Source organism: Xyrauchen texanus, chromosome 29, assembly GCF_025860055.1.
Source record: "Xyrauchen texanus isolate HMW12.3.18 chromosome 29, RBS_HiC_50CHRs, whole genome shotgun sequence".
Taxonomy (NCBI): domain Eukaryota; kingdom Metazoa; phylum Chordata; class Actinopteri; order Cypriniformes; family Catostomidae; genus Xyrauchen; species Xyrauchen texanus.
In genome coordinates this window covers 34,908,825-34,926,459 of record NC_068304.1, presented here as the reverse complement: position 1 = coordinate 34,926,459, position 17,635 = coordinate 34,908,825, and the positions used below count along the sequence as shown (strand labels likewise).

At 37.4% G+C, this 17,635-nt stretch overlaps 1 protein-coding gene across 1 annotated transcript in view; it reads left to right on the top strand.

Annotated features, from left to right (window-relative positions):
• Window positions 1-17,635, top strand: part of LOC127622800 (transcription initiation factor TFIID subunit 4-like) — a 105,617-nt gene that overhangs the window by 21,095 nt on the left and 66,887 nt on the right. Inside the window, exons 5-10 of the mRNA XM_052096888.1 lie at window positions 2,055-2,177; window positions 3,542-3,631; window positions 5,776-5,925; window positions 9,926-10,001; window positions 12,141-12,255; window positions 17,400-17,569. Coding sequence (XP_051952848.1) covers window positions 2,055-2,177; window positions 3,542-3,631; window positions 5,776-5,925; window positions 9,926-10,001; window positions 12,141-12,255; window positions 17,400-17,569 — 724 coding nt within the window. The remainder of the gene's footprint in view (window positions 1-2,054; window positions 2,178-3,541; window positions 3,632-5,775; window positions 5,926-9,925; window positions 10,002-12,140; window positions 12,256-17,399; window positions 17,570-17,635) is intronic.

The window sequence follows — 17,635 nt, the reverse complement described above, 5'->3', positions numbered from 1 at the left end:
CTGAGCATTGTTTCTGACCATGTCCATCCCTTCATGGCCACCATGTACCCATCCTCTGATGGCTACTTCCAGCAGGATAATGCACCATGTCACAAAGCTCGAATCATTTCAAATTGGTTTCTTGAACATAACAATGAGTTCACTGTACTAAAATGGCCCCCACAGTCACCAGATCTCAACCCAATAGAGCATCTTTGGGATGTGGTGGAACGGCAGCTTCGTGCCCTGGATGTGCATCCCACAAATCTCCATCAACTGCAAGATGCTATCCTATCAATATGGGCCAACATTTCTAAAGAATGCTTTCAGCACCTTGTTGAATCAATGCCACGTAGAATTAAGGCAGTTCTGAAGGCGAAAGGGGGTCAAACACAGTATTAGGATGGTGTTCCTAATAATCATTTAGGTGAGTGTATATATATATATATATAAATAAATATATATACATACACCGATCAGCCACAACATTAAAACCTAATTTTGTGTAGGTTTACCTCGTGTTGCCAAAACAGCGCCAATCTGCATCTCAGAACTGCATTCTAAGATGATATTCTTCTCACCACAATTGTACAGAGTGGTTATCTGAGTTACCATAGGCTTTGTCAGTTCAAACCAGTCTGGCCATTCTCTGTTGACCTCTCTCATCAACAAGGCATTTCCATCCACAGAACACCACAGAAACCCACAGATGTTTTTATTTCGTTTTTGGCGCCATTTGGAGTAAATTCTAGAGACTGATGTGTGTGAAAATCCCAGGAGATCAGAAGTTACAGAAATACTCAAACCAGTCCATCTGGCACCAACATTAACTTTGCCACGGTCCAAATCACAGAGATCACATTTTTCCCCCATTCTGGTGGTTGATGTGAATATTAACTGAAGCTCCTGACCCGTATCGGAATGATTTATTGCACTGCTGCCACACGATTGGCTGATTAGATAATCACATGGATGATATTGATGTCAGATGGGCTGGTTTGAGTATTTCTATAACTGCTGATCTCCTGGGATTTTCACACACAACAGTCTCTAGAATTTACTCAGAATGGTGCCAAAAACAAAAAACATCCAGTGAGCGGCAGTTCTGTGGACAGAAATGCCTTGTTGATAAGAGAGGTCAACAGAGAATGGCCAGACTGGTTCGAAATGACAATGTCTACGTTACCGCTCTGTACAATTGTTGTGAGAAGAATAGTTTTACTTTTAAGTTTTACTCCAAAATAAAGAGAAAAAGAAGAAATTAAGTTTTGCTTAAAGAAAATGAAGCTTAGTTTAACTTAATTACGCCCAATTCTCATTATCGTAATGTGAAAAAGATCTCATTAGCATTACTGTAATGCATCTAAAATATTCTTGGTAGGATATTCATAGTAGTATTTGCTCTGTATTATGATTTTTACTGTTCCACAAATGAGAATATAATTAGAATAAACTTTAAGAATTACACAATTTTTTTTATTACACATTACAGTAATGGGAATATGGGGAAGAGTGCATAATTGACATGAAAATAATGTCACAATGCAAAAATGTTTGAATGGTCCTTAAAAAGCTTTGTTTCCTTTATGCAAAATATCACTTAATTGGGCATGTTAAAATAAAAATAAAAAATGTATTCACCCATTCATCTATTCAAACAAGGTGTATATCAACAGTATTTCAGTTCCGTGTAGACATCAGTTTGTGTGAGTGTAACACATGCCAGCGGCCTTAAAAAGACTTTTGATTGACACATTCTCTAACCTCAAATGATTGACAGTTTTGTAGCATTTAAATGAAATTCAATGTATTTCATTAAAATACTTTATTTAGCTGTGAGGGGTGATCGCTGATCGGCACAGCAACAAAAGCACAGCAGAGCGTGTCTGTCTGAGTCAGAACCAGATTTAAAAGGTTTATTAACACAAACAGCCGTCTAAATCCAGACACTCATTTCAACTTGTTGTGTCATGATGTGTCTGATCTGCTCATAACACACAATTCCATTAACACACTGAATATATGATTCAACATGTCTAATAAAACTATACGTTTGCTCTCATTCTGTTTATCAGGAAATGCAGGAGAATGTGAAGAAATGTAAGAACTTCCTAGCAACGCTGATCAAGCTGGCATCCCATAATTCCCCTTCGCCAGAGACATCTCGAAACGTGAAAGCGCTGGTGCAGGATTTACTGGTATGTGTGCTGATTCTGGTCCATAACAGGAATGTTTATAGCAGTGTGAAATACAGTATTTGTGCTCTAAGAGTTAGAATCCATTTCATAAGTTGTTATGCCACTGACAGTTCTTTTCTTCTTCTTCTGTTACTCTGGCAAGTACCAGAGACATCAGCAAACAAATATGACTGTTTATTCAAAAACATCACAAAGCCATTTTATCTAAGTTGTAAGAGAGCATGTGAAAGCATAATATCTATTCACATGTTCACATGTTTATATCATCTTGAGATTTGGGTAGATGGTTAAAAGAATAGTTCCCCTTTGGACTACTAAGAGAGAGAATGCATGCTAAGAGATTAATGGAAGTGAATGTATATTAAGAAAATGTTAAATAAAATGTGGAGATGGGGTGGAGGGATTCTGCAAGAATTGTCGCAGGAAAAAGGTATGCAAGGTATTCTAACATACACCGATCAGCCACAAGATTAAAACCATCTGCCTAATATTGTGTAGGTCCCCCTCGTGCCACCAAAACAGTGCCAACCTGCATCTCAGAATAGCATTCAGAGATGATATTCTTCTCAGCACAATTGTACAGAGCGGTTATCTGAGTTACTGTAGACTTTAGTCTGTAGTCAGTTTGAACCATTCTGGCCATTCTCTGTTGACCTCTCTCATCAACAAGGCGTTTCCATCCACAGACTTTAAAAAACTATCGTCCAGTTAAATGCTTACCGACCTTTTACACCACCTTAGTTATCGGTATCTGCAAAATCCACTATCGTTCAACATCTACTTTAAAGTACCTTAAAAAAGTAGAAACCTGGAAATATCAGGGAACTTTTGTTATTGTGATTTTTCAGGAATGGGAAAGTCATGCAAATGGAAATTATGTAATCAGCTATGTTTACAAATACTACCTTTTTGTAAAGTGTTTCTGCAATTACTATATTGAACATAACTGTTTCTCTAACACTACAATAAGGTTATATTTGTTAACATCAGTAAATGCATTCGGTATCATGAACTAACCATGAACAATATTTTTTCAACAAAATTCCTTAATCTTGGTTATTGTCAATATGTCAATACACTATTTTCATTGTTCATGTTAGTTCATAATTCAAAAATGCACCATCCGATTTTATTTCACGTCTTTAGGTCACCGTATGTCATATGGCAATTACATTGTAACTTATGTCTCATTTTATACCTCTTTGCAAAATGAAATCTGACTCATGTGTTTAAGGTCAAAGTTTAATTTGTTTTCGATTAACACTAATCACCTTGTATTCATGTAGTTCATTTTTCATGTTTATTTAGTTGTACAGATATTTAGCTGGATTTGAATGCATACATGTGTTGTCATCTGCTCTAAGGATGCAAAAATTGACCCAGAGGAGTTTACCAGCCGGCTTCAATCTGAGCTGAAATCGTCTCCGCAGCCTTACCTGGTCCCTTTCCTGAAGGTACGTCAACATACACATGCACTTAAAGGAATATTCCAGATTCAGTACAAGTTAAGCTCAATCAACAGCATTTGTGGTATAATGTTGATTACCACCTACATTTATTCAATCTCGTTCCTCCTTTTCTTTAAAAAAGACGATATCGAAATTACAGTGAGACACTTACAATGGAAGTGAATGGGGCCAAGTTTTGGTGGAAAGCAGAAATGTAAAGCTTATAATTTTATAAAAGCACTTACATTAATTCTGTTACAACTGGTGTATTATTTGAGTTGTAAAGTTGTTTATACATTTATATAGGGTTTTAGTGTTCCACGGTTTATAGCGTTGCTATCCCAGATGTGTGTCTTTCTTGCTTCTGCAGAATAAAACATTTTATTTTAAGAAGAATATCTCAGCACTTTTGATCCATCCAATGCAAGTGAATGGGTGCCAAAAGTTTGACACTCCAAAAAGCACATAAAGACATCATAAAAGTAATCCATACAACTCCAGTGTTTTAATCCATGTCTTCAGAAGTGATGTGATATGTGTGGATGAGAAAACAGATCAATATTTAAGTTCTTTTTTGCTTAAAATTCTCCTCCCTGCCCAGAAGCATTATGCCTTATGAATGTGAATAACCAAAAACAGAAGAAGAATGTAAAAGTGATCTGTTTCTCACATATTTATTTAACCACCGGAGTCTTATGGATTACTTTTATGCTGTTGTATGTGATTTTTGGAGCTTCAAAATCTTAGCACCCATTCACTTGCATTGTATGGACCTACAGATCTGAAATATTAAAAAAGTTAAAAAGAGAAACCTTAATTTGAGTTCAGCAGAAGAAAGAAAGTCATACACATCTGGGATGGCATAAGGGTGAGAGAATTTTCATTTTTAGGTGAACTATCCCTTTAACATGTAAACTGTAATGTTCCTTTAAAGGGAAAGATCATTTACTCACTGTCATGATGTTCTAAACCTGTATGACTTTCTTTCTTCTGTGGAACACAAAAGGAGATTTTAAAGAATACCCTGGCCAATCTTTTCCATAGAATGAGAGTGTGAGGAGATGATAAGTCAAGTAATTTGAAGTCGTACGATACCTCTGTGTGAGAAACAGACTGAAAATTAAGTCATTGCACACTGACCATTAAGAAAGTCATACAGGTTTGAAACAACATGGGGTTGAGTATACAATGACAGAATTTTCATTTTTGGGTGAACAATTACTTTAAACACACACCCTCACAGACGGCCACCTCCTCTGACACGGCAGCATTCTTCACAGCATTATTGGCCACAGGCGCGTCCAGCAAGGCAGAATACATGACACATCCTGCCCGCTCCACACTGTAAACGCTAATACACCCACGCTGTCATGCGAGGTTAGCTCGCTTACATCAAAATCCTCCAGAAATAGACATGAGCAGCCTGCGGTCTCCTCACGGGGGTCTGGATTCTGTCTTTGATTACTGAAGTTAATGATCATTGTCGGACTGTTCGGACACAATGAGATAAAATGACAGTTTACATACAACATACAACACTTATGTTTAAAGTGAACAAGAAATCAAAACTACCCTATTTACTTTTTAATACATGCTCATGTGAACGATTCATCAGTGCATAAATAAAACAAATTTTGCCTTTTATCTTTCATAAAAATACAAGAACTTGCTCCACCTCTGAAACGGCTTTACTCTTCGGCTGGCATCACATGTGTTTTGGGTGGTTGCTAGGTGGTTGCTTACTAGCATATGTCAAAGGAATCCACACACAAGTCTCTATTTGATATTTTGCTCTCTAGGTATGGCTTGTGTCTCTCTGATTATGTAAATCTCTGTGATCTTTTCACCTGTTTTATCAACAGCCAAATTATAATCGTTAGTCTAAGAAAAGTAATCGCCTCCCGTCAACAAAACGCATTACTTGAGGTATCGTTTATGTCTGTAGCACAAACAAGTTGGAATGCTTTATGCGCTGATGCTTAATACTTGGGCTTAAGGGTTTGTTTACAATTTCTAACCCTCAATATGAGCAATGGCTATAGTGATGCTTGCTTTTGCAAACACCGCTAAATATAGTTTAAAAGTGGTTTGTTTTACAACATTTGGTACTAATGATGCTTGTGTGTCTGTCTGTATGTGTATGTGTTTAGAAAAGTCTGCCGGCATTACGTTTGTCTCTACTGAGCAGTCAACAGTTTCTCACTCAACCTCTACAGCCAAACAAAACCAGCATCTCACCAGTCCAGACTGGCATCAGTGTACGGCCACATCAACCCAACAGCACTACTGTACTGCCTCAAGTATACCTATCTCTCATATTATTTCAGTTTTCTCTATATCATGCATACTGTATGTTTCCTTTTGTAACATGCATTAAGAAAAAACCACCATAAATGGTATGATTTGTTAGAGCATTTTGGTTGTTTCTTTTGACATTATAAGAGTTCTGAGTACTATGTCAACATACTCTAATGTTCACATTGTAAAGCATCCTCCCCAGTCCACCCAGAACATTTATTGAAACTAAACTGAAAAAAGCTTGTAAAGAAATTGTCATGATATTGACATGAGCTCATTAACATATGACCTCCCACATGTACAAAAAAATGTCAACCAGCCATTATCAAGGAGGTCTGACATACAGAATTCTGTAGTTATGGCATCTGCAAGCTAACTTTGACTCTTTGATCATAACAGAGATCATTTTAATCTGGAGGCGTTAAAGGTATTGATGCCAAAACCGCCAGAGAGGTAGACAATAATTATGAAAATTAAAATGGTGTGTGTAGTGACCATCCTTAAAACAAATTGTCCATTTGGTCACTCCTTGGGTCTGCTGAGTGATTTAGACTCTTCCTTTGTTTATAATGCTGTTTATTCATTTCTTGAAGCAACAAATTGAATTGGAAGAAAAATTCAGTGTTTGCCAAACAACAAATTAAACAAACATCCAGGACACAAACAAAGGTGAAGGTCTAAAGACTGTGTGCTCCCAGCAGGCCACCACTCAACAAGCAACACCTAGGCTTTTAAGGCCTCACCTCACCTGCAGAGGGCACACAACTAAAGAAATACAAGTCAATACAAAAAATAATAATAAATGGCTCCTACAGTGTGTTTTAAGTCCAACCTTAAAACATTATAAATGGACTTGAGAGGAACAATAAAATGCTACATAAGTGTATATGGGGGTGTCTTTAACTTCAGGCACATTCAGAACTGTGAACTTCAAGAAAGTAATGACTAATTTTATTTTATTTTCACAGTCTCACACATTTTTTACATTTGTCTACTAACAATGTCCAACAGTATATGTACATGCATCGTAAGAGTTTAGTCTTTTTATTTATTTATTCGTTTTTTTTATGAAAGTAATGCAAATTTTCACCACATTTAAAAATTTCGTTTTGTGTTTAATAGAATTACGTTGTGGGAATGATGGTGATGGAAATAAATCTTATTTTTAAATAGAATGGCCAACTTTTTCAGCCAAATGCTAATTTCATAACTAAAATTGTATGCATCAAATGCACACATAATTCATTACAATTGATTAAACTGTTTGCATAATTTGGTAAAATTAGAGCTTGATTGGAAGGCCAATAAAATTATTCTGTTCACAAATTATATTTACCTTGATTTTTCTTCAAACATTATTTTTGTGAGTTCTTTACAAGTTGCTTTACACTTGCTAGTCAAATTTTGGTTTTAAAAATAGGCAAAAAGAAATACATTTCTCCTGAAATTCTATTTTCTCTATTTTAAGTCTATTGTTTTAGAGAGATGAAGGCTTTTCCATGCATTACTGTTTTGAAAAAATAATCTCTATCCTGGTTCGAGAGGGAAGTGGACGGCCAGATGCACAACAAAAAGACAAAAAGTCTCTAGTTTGAGAAACAGACTCCTCACAGGTCCTAAACTAGCAGCTTCTAAATGCCAAAGACCTGCACTGCTGCAAGAGGAGTCTTGGACAAACATAATATTTTAAGAATATAACATATATTTAAATAGAAATAACCATTTGTAACATTTTAAATGTCTATAAATCGTCTCTAAAATACATAATGTGCATTGTGACTGAAACACATTCCTATTTCAGGTTTATTCTCATTTGTGTATGTCCAAGTATTTTGGCTATTAAGTTAACATACTGTAAAAAAACTAAAATAATACAATATCATAGAGGAGGAAATGTATCCTTCTATGATAATGCAGCAATTATCCAGATATGCCAATTGAATATAATAAGGCAAAAATAAACATTTAACACTGTGTTTAGTGAGAGATATGATTGATTCAAATAATAAAAGTGGCTGTTCTGTATATGTATTATTGTATTACAGTTGTAATAATAAAGTCTTAATTAACATTATGGTTATTTAAGATATTGAGATATTAATATTAAGTAAATGGTAGCATTATGTTTTGTGATTTCTCATACCTTGTTTATAAAACATCCATCCCTTGCACACTTTTGGTCTCTGCGGGAGAGACAGGGCAGGGAATTACAGTACAGCACCATAAGCGTGAGTGTTACCCACCAGGACAGTTTATTTTGAACAAGAGGGGCGAACGGTTACTGTTATTTAACGCGGGAGAACAATACCGAACTGATGCGGATTGAAAGAAGTGGAGAGTCCATCTGTGCGCGCAGTTGTGTGAGGAAACGGATGGCGGGAAAAAAAAATTATGTTCATTAGAAGTTCGCAATGTATGTAATTGTAACTACATCAGTTATTAATAACACAGGAACAAGATTTTTTTGCCCTGATATTTAGAATTTCTGGGATATTTTTGCCAATTTCAATGGCATTTTTGCTCTTGAGTCCCCATTAATTTCCGACACTAATGGCATTGTATCTTTCTAAGTTATTAAAAAGTTTGTACATATAGTAGCAAATAAACAAGATATTCGCACATATGTCAAACTACATTGTGTTAATGTTTGACACAGTTAAAACATTGCCTTCCTTAAAAACAAGTGAAGTTTGATCAGTGGTTATACATGTTCAGATGGTTCCCTCATATCTGAATGAAAGGCTGCTTTCCAGAATAAATTGAAATATGCAGAAAATCACAGTATTATAGTACTTGTATAGTGACAGGGCAGAAATTAGAGAAGAGAGGACACCGGCGGCAGTTTATGAGAGCTGCTGTGCTCATGATTTTGTGCCCTGCGGGCTTCCATTGTTCCACACACAGCGCGTTTTAGTTTATAAACAGATATAGTGCTTATAACTTGCAGATTTCTTCTCAAAGTAAAACGACTATTATTTATTTATACTTAAAAAAAGTAGAAAAATGTGAAAAAATGTACTCAAGTACTGTAACAAGAGTAGTTGTAATTCGTTACTTTCCACCTCTGATTTTCACACAATAAAAAATAAATGGGCTTTTGTTTTAAACATATAATAATTTATATTTTTAGAATGGATTTTCATAGTTTAATATTGACAGTCTGGGTCTGGGTAAAAGCTTAAACAGTAAGATCTATACATAGAAGGCATTTGAACAGTACCAAAAATAAATGAGGAAGGCATGGTAAAAAAAACTTTCTAAGCCAGTTTTAATGTGACCTTCATATAACAAAAAGACGAAAGATGAAATCTGTTAATTTTATCAAGCCCAAAAATAAAGTCCTGGGATACGAAATATATTGTACAACAAAATACTGTAATGGGCAGGTTCAGTCAGCTCAGGGTAAGATTTTGTGACCTGCAGTTTGAGTAAATGGATGTTTTTGTCATAACATTTTATTTGAGTTTTTGGTCATTGTGGGTCCTCGGTTCTGTAGTATTCTGTAGTATCTGTAGTATATGAGGTTTTTCAGTATCTTCATGTGATAATCTCCCTGAGGTTTTTTTTGTCTCAGAGCTGTAATGTGGCAACAGACAGTGTGTCCGGCCAAAAGAAAACAAGTCAGAGAAATATGCAGGTGGAAGGAAAGTGGAATGGATGGATGGGATTTGCTCCGGGCGGCACTGAGGGACTCACTGGGGACCGAAGCGTCTCTATTAGTGTTTTTTTCCGGGTTCTGCCCCTCTCATCACTTTATCATTACCTTGTTTTCTTCCTCTCTCTCCATTGTGCTGGAAGAATTTTCCAGCTAAATATTCTTGTTTCACTCTGATATACGTCACATTTTGGGACTTTAGTGCGTTGTGAAAGCTGTTTAAGTTGTCTTTATGCACCAGAGGCATAACTGACCCGGTTAGTGTTTATTTAATCACTGTAAACTGTAAAACTGCTCAAATGTCAAAGTGAAATGAGTGTAAATTCTGTGCTGTTTGTATCTTTTAGGGCATTAAGAGGGCAGTGGGCCCTGGGGGTCAGATACGTATGCCCGTGGTCATCACACAAACGGTGCGAGCGGCAGGTGAGGACCTTCTGCACACCTGAGAGACTTTTCAATCCATAATTCATCATCAGCTCATTTTAGCAGAAGTTATGCCAAATAATCTGAACAGAAGATAATTATCATATTTATAGTGAATGTTTGGTGTATCTTCATGATTTTATGAAAAGTATAGTACATTATTTTCTCATTATTATTATTTTTTTTATGCAACATGGGACATGTCTTTCCAGTGCTTTAACAGAGTAAAAAGCAGGTAGTCCTAAAAATTGTAATATGCAATGTTCCTCCATAGCGCACTTGCTCCAGTGTTTACCTCACACCACAGTCGCCAACTGATGTTACATACTGTACATTCAAACACCACAGAGGGAATAAATAAATAAATAAAAATAACCGTGCAAACTGGCACAGATCAGCACAGAATGACATGGTTTTGCAACAAGAACTGTACGGCCAGATGGCGTAAATATGGCTCAGGTCAGTCCAAACCAGCATGACTTTCTACAATTGGAAACAAAAGGAGAATTCTGGCAGAATATTCATTTTTTATCTTTTCCATACACAGTAGGAGCATAGAGTGACCAATGGCTGTCAAGCTCAATGAAAATCACCATAACTGTAGTATGAACACAGTCCATAAAACTTGTGCACTATATATATATATATATAGGGGAAGATTTTCATCAAATAACAACTTAAATTTTAGTCTGTTCCTCACACAAAGATATTGGATGACTTCAGATGTACACACATTCAGGTGTGCATACAGATTTGATCTGTCTCTTCCTGCCCAGCAGAGTTGAATCTATGTTATGTTTTAGCACTTAAATTGGATTTTCAGGGGAAAAGTTTCTAAAAATACTATGTACTATAGCTGTGGGCAAAGAACTTGCCTCTTACAATCACATTCAAATCCACCCTGCCAGTCATTGCATTGTGTGTGTGTGTGTGTGTGTGTGTGTGTGTGTGTGTGTGTGTGTGTGTGTGTGTGTGTGTATAGACACATTCAGGAAGTTTAGGAGAACTCGGAAAGACAAACAAGAGGTAAATATAGAGAAAGTCAGAGATAGACGATGAAGACAATTCAGAAAATCTGTAAAAATGGTGTCTTGACCTCCTGTTCTGTCTGTTTTCGAGTAATTCTCATATCTGAATCATATTTCACCCCAAAATCAAAAGCAAGAAAAAGTAATTATGTTTTGTTTAACGAAAATCAAACCTATTTTGTAAGGTTTTATTTAGATGTTTTTGTATTATTTTAAGGACATTTTTACTTTTAATGTGGACTGGATTGATAAATTACTTGTTGCTGGAAACTAAATAAATATATAATTTAAGTTGTAAAAGTATTTATATATCCAAGTAATTTTTTTTTTTTATTAACAGATTATTAAAAGAGAATTTCCTCTGTGATAAAAATATAAAGTGTATTCCAGAGAATCCTCTTTAGGAATAAAAGGAATTTTATAATATAAGAATTCTGTTACGATGCAAAAAATCATAATGGATTAAAATAGGCTTAATTCTCTTCAAAATGTGTCCCAGTACATGATTTCATGAGATTCAACCAAAAGACAGTTATAGCACTAGTAAAAACGATAATTCTTGATATAAAAAATGACATCATCACTTGCAGAAATACACATTATTGATATAATTTTTTTTTATTTCAACTAGTAAAAACCGTCATTGTTAAATTCTATAGCTGCATTTTCACTGGTAGAATTTCACAATGTCATTTACTCCCATTCAAAACACAATTAAGGAAATCTAAAATGTATTTCTCACTACTTTAAGTATTTAATACACATATCAGTATCAATACACATATCTGCTATGTACTTCTTACTAGTAAAAATGATCATTTTTAATAGAAGAAGCCTTTATTTCGTCACATATTTTGCATTTGCACATATACAGTGAAATACTTTTTTTTGCATATCCCTTCTAAGCTGGGGTCAGAGTGCAGGGTCAGCAGTGATACGGTTCCCCTGGAGTTGAGTGGGTCAAGAGTCTTGCATAACAATTCATATCATGCAAATTATTAAACCTCAATTTGGCTTGCCATAGCGGTGGTCTTGAAGCACATAGACTTACTATATATTTAATGAGTCTAATCGTTTAATTTCACAATAATACTGTCTTGTTGTTTCCCAGGTACTTTAGGAAAACCAGCAGCCATCCAGACATGCAAAAGCCCCATGGGAGTCACAATACAGCTCTCAGGAAATCAGAAAAACAAGCTGAATGACCCGGGGGGCAGCTCGTTCAGGTACGGAGAGGTTTGATGTGTAATACCCGCTGCTGACACACGGGAGCAGCATTTTATCGGGCTGCTTCTGATGTCTGCAGGCGTCTCTCTCAGCAAGGGCCTACTGCTGCCTCTCATCCACCCATTCCTTCTGCTTCTCCTCTTGTTTGTCACTGTTCTTGGCTGAACAGCTTAATGTGAATTAGCTCACTGCTTCAGTACCTGGCTTTACTACTTGACATACTAATGTGTAGTAAATAGTGTAGTGATAATGCATACTATACATACTTGAAATTAAATGGTTCATTGAGTGTATAGCTTCTCATTTTACCTTTAAAAACCAACAATAACTGCTATGTGACAATGACTATGATGATTAAATTACATAAACTTGGATGCTTTTTCTAGTATTTAGAATACATTTGTGTGTCATTTTGATGCTCAATTAGCCATGACCACACTAATCTGTTTAAGTTTAAAAACTCATGTTTGTTTTTCAATCTAATGTCATCGTTTTCAAAAGTATGCAGTTATGGAGAGCATTTGTAACACTGCAGTTGTATCATTTCAGCATTAGAAAGTGAACAACACAAAAAGACCGCAAAGTCAACATGAAATCAAAATTACGGACCCACTTTATATTAGGTGGCCTTAACTACTATGTACCTAACCATGTGATACAATGTACTTATTATGTACATACATGTTGTTGCATTGTAATTACATATAAAGTACTTGCATTTAATTACATTTGTAGTTACAACAAAACCTAACTCTAACCCCTAAACCTAACCCTACCCTTACTCCTAAACCTGCCCATACCTCAACCTCAGTAGCAGCAAATGTGGGAATTTTGCAGGACAACATGTAGTTATACAGTAAATACATAGTCTTGTATGTATTTACATACAAGTACATAGAAGTTAAGGCCACCTGATATAAAGTGTGACCAAATTTACTATTTATCTCCCTATTTACTTTCTTAAAACAGGTTCCTGGTCTAATTGTGAATGAATTGTTGGCCAATGTTATTCCAAATATATATATATATATATTTTTTAAACTAAACTTTCTCTTCTGCTGAAAGAACTTTTTTTTTGGCTGACGTCACCAAGCCTTTTTTTTAGCCCCTCTCGTCCAGTCACCTGTCAACTGTCAGTCCAATTTTCACAATCAAATAAACTCCAGAAGGATAAAATCAAGTATGAATGTTGTGCGTCGATTCCATGGAGAATAGCGTGAAGCCTCCAAACGTGCTATGTCTCCGCGGTAACGCACTCAACAAGCCACGTGATAAGATGTGAGGATTGGCGGTCTCAGACGCGGAGGCAACTGAGATTCGTCCTCTGCCACCCAGATTGAGGCGAATTACTACGCGACCACGAGGATTTAGAGCGCATTGGAAATTGGGAAGAAGATGGAGAGAAAATCCATTTAAAAAAATAAATTCCTGAATGTCTAAAGTTTTGAATGCTGTACAAGGGATTGATTATTTACAAAGAAAGGCAATTTCAGAAGATGCAATGTAAATATTTAGTGAAAAAAATGGGGGAAAAATAGGCTATTAAGGAATTCTCCGAAATTAATAGTTAGTACAAAGTATAAATGTGATGAGGAGGAGGGCGTGGCCAGGTAGTGAGGGTGTGCGGCTGGCCCCGAGTCACCTAATCAGCCGAGAGGGGGATAAAGACAAGCCAGGGGCACCAGTTCAAGTGAGAGAGGGTTCATTTCATTAAAGTTGTTGCACGAAGAGGTTACCCCAAGTGAGTCTAACCTCCCTAGTAACCAGGCCAATTTGGTTGCTTATGAGACTTGGCTGAAGTCACTCACCATACCCTGGGATTTGAACTAGCGAACTCCAGGTGGTTACCACTGAGCTACCCAGGCCCCAGGAAATACACCATTTAAAGATGTGTGTTTTTAACTTGACATGCTCTTGCGCAAGCTGCTGCAAAACAACAACATGTGGCAGAACGGCCAAAGACGTCCATCTTTAATATGCATAGGAGAAAATTTTTAAATCTGTGTGGATCGACGCAAAAGTGTTTTGGTGTGAACTGCCCCTAACACTGCTTGAAGAAGACCCCCATATTAATTTTAAATACTTTAACTGTGATATAAACAAGGGCATTTTGGCAAAAACCATAATTACAAGTATTTGTTTAAAAAATCCTTTAAATTGTTTCTAAAACCATTCTAATGTCAATTTTCACATTCGTATCAATGTGAACATTTACACAGGATGGGTTTCACCATCAATCTGCACAGAAATTAGTTCTGCTCATGTTTCATAAATGAGGCCCATTGTGTGTATTTGTGAATGAGTTTTTTTTATTTATTTTTTTTGGAGTGATACAGTCAGTATCAAAGACAGACAATGGCTCTGTTTCATAATGAGCTCTCTATCTTGACATCATAATCATGTTCTTGACTTGAAGGCTGTTCTAAAAGGTTGGCAGCACCATTATGCTGCCTTCTTAGATACCTAATTTTGTCAAACTGCATTGGAGTCAATTATGAGTCAAGTCTCTTGTGTGATTCACTTGTGAAGCACTCTTTGTTTCACACATGGTGTTCCCATGCATAAAGTCCACTTCAAATTAGCATGCTGCCTTGGAAGGTAAATGCGGTGTAGACACTACAGCATACAGCAAGGCAGTTCACAAGCTTTTGGAACACAGCTATTGTGTTTTGTGTGTGTGTGTGTCACAGGTCACAGAGTTCACTGAAATGGCTCTATCCCCCAAGGGCGTCACCCGCAGGCTCTGATTGATAAACCAATAAATCTTTAGCAGTGTAGCTAATTAAGTTGTCAGGACTGCTTGTTACTGACGGCCCTCTACCCAGCGGCGAGTTTCGTGACCATGATGTTTTTTGTTGGCTTTCCCACCCTAATCAAATCCACACCACCAATGCATCAATCCAAAGTAAAATTTCCCTGATGACAGAAATGCATGTTTGTATTAGCATTGTTTGCTAAGGCAACATCACTATTTTTACTGCTTATACAACTCGTTTTGGTTCAAGTGCACCTAATAAGATAATAAGAATAATAATATTTATTTTTATGTATAATAATATACACTCACCTAAAGGATTATCAGGAACACCTGTTCAATTTCTCATTAATGCAATTATCTAATCAACCAATCACATGGCAGTTGCTTCAATGCATTTAGGGGTGTGGTCCTGGTCAAGACAATCTCCTGAACTCCAAACTGAATGTCAGAATGGGAAAGAAAGGTGATTTAAGCAATTTTGAGCGTGGCATGGTTGTTGGTGCCAGACGGGCGGTCTGAGTATTTCACAATCTGCTCAGTTACTGGGATTTTCACGCACAACCATTTCTAGGGTTTACAAAGAATGGTGTGAAAAGGGAAAAACATCCAGTATGCGGCAGTCCTGTGGGCTGAAAATGCCTTGTTGATGCTAGAGGTCAGAGGAGAATGGGCCGACTGATTCAAGCTGATAGAAGAGCAACTTTGCCTGAAATAACAACTCGCTACAACCGAGGATGCAGCAAAGCATTTGTGAAGCCACAACACACACAACCTTGAGGCGGATGGGCTACAACAGCAGAAGACCCCACCGGGTACCACTCATCTCCACTACAAATAGGAAAAAGAGGCTACAATTTGCAAGAGCTCACCAAAATTGGACAGTTGAAGACTGGAAAAATGTTGCCTGGTCTGATGAGTCTCGATTTCTGTTGAGACATTCAGATGGTAGAGTCAGAATTTGGCGTGAAACAGAATGAGAACATGGATCCATCATGCCTTGTTACCACTGTGCAGGCTGGTGGTGGTGGTGGTGTAATGGTGTGGGGGATGTTTTCTTGGCACACTTTAGGCCCCTTAGTGCCAATTGGGCATCGTTTAAATGCCACGGCCTACCTGAGCATTGTTTCTGACCATGTCCATCCCTTTATGGCCACCATGTACCCATCCTCTGATGGCTACTTCCAGCAGGATAATGCACCATGTCACAAAGCTCGAATCATTTCAAATTGGTTTCTTGAACATGACAATGAGTTCACTGTACTAAAATGGCCCCCACAGTCACCAGATCTCAACCTAATAGAGCATCTTTGGGATGTGGTGGAATGGGAGCTTCGTGCCCTGGATGTGCATCCCACAAATCTCCATCAACTGCAAGATGCTATCCTATCAATATGGGCCAACATTTCTAAAGAATGCTTTCAGCACCTTGTTGAATCAATGCCACGTAGAATTAAGGCAGTTCTGAAGGCGAAACGGGGTCAAACACAGTATTACTATGGTGTTAGTAATAATCCTTTAGGTGAGTGTATATTTATTACACCAAACAGTTGAATCTCATTTCTGTTCTTTGTCTCTCAGCGGAGGCATGTGGAGGCAGCTAGGCTAACGTGCTAACTCTCTGTCACTCTAATCGCGTCTGTCAGCTCCCACCGCGGTGTCAGGACTCATGTACGGCCTGCCCAGCCTGGGAGAGGCATGCGGCAGTCGCAACCCTGGCAGGGGGACTCGACAGGGCCGTTAGCACACACACAGGCACTGAGGATGGCATGCATGAAGGCAGGCAAAGATGCCAGGGGCTCAATGTCAGAAATAGAGGTACAGACGCGGACGCAAATTAGAGTGGAGAAGAGTGAACTTTTACCTCTTTAACCGTAATGATGAAGTTTTCAGCAGGGCCCCGAGCACTGCTCCCATGCTAATGTGCTGTAATTAGGACACTGTTACCAAGGCAACGGGAAAAGGAAAAGAAGTTATTGGGTGGAAAAACTGCCACTCAAAGCAACGGAATGCCATGTCTGTGCAAAAGCTTGAAATGAGCAGTGACTGACTGTCATAATCAATAGCTTTACTCGTATTTGGTTTTTATATGCAGAAATATACATAAAAGATAGATAAATATTTATATAAAAGATAAAAGGTCCTTAAGTATAAGTCTATGGGATATTTTCAGCTATTTTCTTGTCCATCAAGCAAAAATCATAGCCTGATTGTATCGAAACGTTATAGCACACCTCATCTAAAAAAACAACAACATGATTTTGAGGTATCCCTCATGGTTGTAGCACAAACGGTGAAGGTTACACACTAGGTTTCACACTAATTATGGCATAATATTACTATTATAAAGTAATGCGAATTATGGGTGGTTGTGTCATGTGTGGACAGGGATGATGATGACATCAACGATGTGGCGTCTATGGCCGGGGTCAACCTCAACGAAGAGAGTGCTCGTATCCTAGCAACCAACTCCGAGTTGGTGGGCACACAGATCCGCTCCTGTAAAGATGAGGCATTCCTTCCTCCCGGCCTGTTACATCGACGCATACTAGAAACAGGTATTAACATACACACACCTGAACATATCAACAAACAAACACAAGCTCTCCATAGTGCTGCAGACA